The sequence below is a fragment of the Salvia splendens genome, chromosome 22 (genome assembly GCF_004379255.2).
Source record: "Salvia splendens isolate huo1 chromosome 22, SspV2, whole genome shotgun sequence".
NCBI classification, from domain to species: Eukaryota; Viridiplantae; Streptophyta; class Magnoliopsida; order Lamiales; family Lamiaceae; genus Salvia; species Salvia splendens.
The window spans coordinates 13,974,711-13,976,197 of NC_056053.1; the positions used below are offsets into that span (position 1 = coordinate 13,974,711).

Here is a 1,487-nt window from a genome sequence, read left to right on the forward strand (position 1 = left end):
GTTGACTATGTTAGGTATATAGCTGAGCGCATCCAAATCATTCGAATTAAACTCAAATAAAATCATCAATCATTCAATGTTTACTAATTTGTAATTCGATATGTTAATAATATCCAATGATAGTAATAATAAAGTAACGTGCGTGCCTCTTATTTTTCTAAGTGATGAAAAAAAATATGGCGAAGTTATTGTGTAGAGAAATTTTAACCAAAGGTGGAAGGCTTATTATCTGGTCGGCGACTCCATCAGTGGTCGCGACATCTCGTTCGCTTGCACGCCTCCTGAACTCGGGAAACATGGTTGTCGTTGATGAGACGTGGGAAGAAGAAGACTACTTATGGCAGAGTTCTGATTTCCCGACGGATACCTTGTTGCCGGACATGAAGATGGTGGATGACGTGGAAGCTTGAGTGGTGTGGAACCTGACGTCGTGGAGAAATGCCGATGATCCTTCGCCTAGAGAGTTTGTTATGATGATTGAAAACAGGGGTGTGCCTGAGATTGTCATATTGAGAGGCGCAGCCAAATGGTTTTCGGACAGGAAACTGGAACGGACTGCACTTCAAAGGTATTCCTCGCTATGTCAACACTGTTTCGGCCGAGCCTGGCTTGGTTTTTCGGGAGGAGAGGCTGATATCATTGTCGAGGGCCTATAAAAGCTCCATCGTTGTCAGAGCGACATTGGGCGTTTCTGGCTCGGTCCAACAGTTTACGATGAATGCAAAGAGAGATAGGTGGAATGTTGTTGACTCGTTCCCTCGAGATCAGTGTGATGGATACGGCCACTGTGGTCCGAATGCGGTCTGCAAAGTGGAAAGGGCCAAGATATGTGAGTGTTTCAAGGGATTCATCTCTCGATTTCCGCATGACTGGGAGGTTCAAGATTGGGGTGGTGGATGCAAGAGACTTGTGGCGTTGGATTGTGAGGACGAACATGGATTTCTTGAGGTTAGACGGTGAAGTACCCTGACATGCTCGAGTTTTGGTTGAATAGTAGCATGAGGCTCCATGAATGCAGAGCCCAGTGCTTGAGAAACTGTAGCCGCAACGCTTATGCTAATCCGTATGTGACTAATGGAGGTCGTGGCTGCGTGTTGTGGTTTGGGGATTGATAAGGCTAATTTCATGCATAGGTCTAGGGGGTGAATTCATACAATTATAAGGTCTAACACATGTTTTAAGCCAGGTGTGTAGAAGAATTCACCAGGTCAAGGAACAAAGAAGGGGGATTCCAAGGACCATGCAATTATGGTGAATAAGTGAGAAAATTCAGAGGAAACAACTAGACGGAGGGATCGTGAAGCTGAAGGGCAGAATGGAGATTTCTGCGAAGGTTTCTAGAAGATTCTACCGCACCTATATAAGGAAGGAAGCATGAAATCTGGAGGGATCCTCTCGGTGGGGACCTCAGTAACAGATTTAGTTTGCAGCTCACTTCACTTCTACACACTTTTGGGTTTTGATGGGGAAATTGTAGGGCAGTTCTC

General features: G+C 45.2%; 1 protein-coding gene across 1 annotated transcript; it reads left to right on the forward strand.

The window, feature by feature from the left end:
* Positions 1–296: 296 nt before the first annotated feature.
* LOC121786753 (G-type lectin S-receptor-like serine/threonine-protein kinase At4g27290) lies at positions 297–960 on the forward strand. Its single transcript, XM_042185381.1, has 2 exons — positions 297–389; positions 523–960. The coding sequence occupies exons 1-2, from the start codon at positions 297–299 to the stop codon at positions 958–960; spliced, it is 531 nt and encodes a 176-aa protein (XP_042041315.1).
* Positions 961–1,487: the final 527 nt, after the last annotated feature.

Coding starts and splice junctions, on each gene's coding strand:
- LOC121786753 (XM_042185381.1), top strand. CDS start 297: ATGGTTGTCGTTGATGAGACGTGGGAAGAAGAAGACTACTTATGGCAG. Junction 390..522: donor TGTTGCCGGACATGAAGATG/GTGGATGACGTG, acceptor TGAGAGGCGCAG/CCAAATGGTTTTCGGACAGG.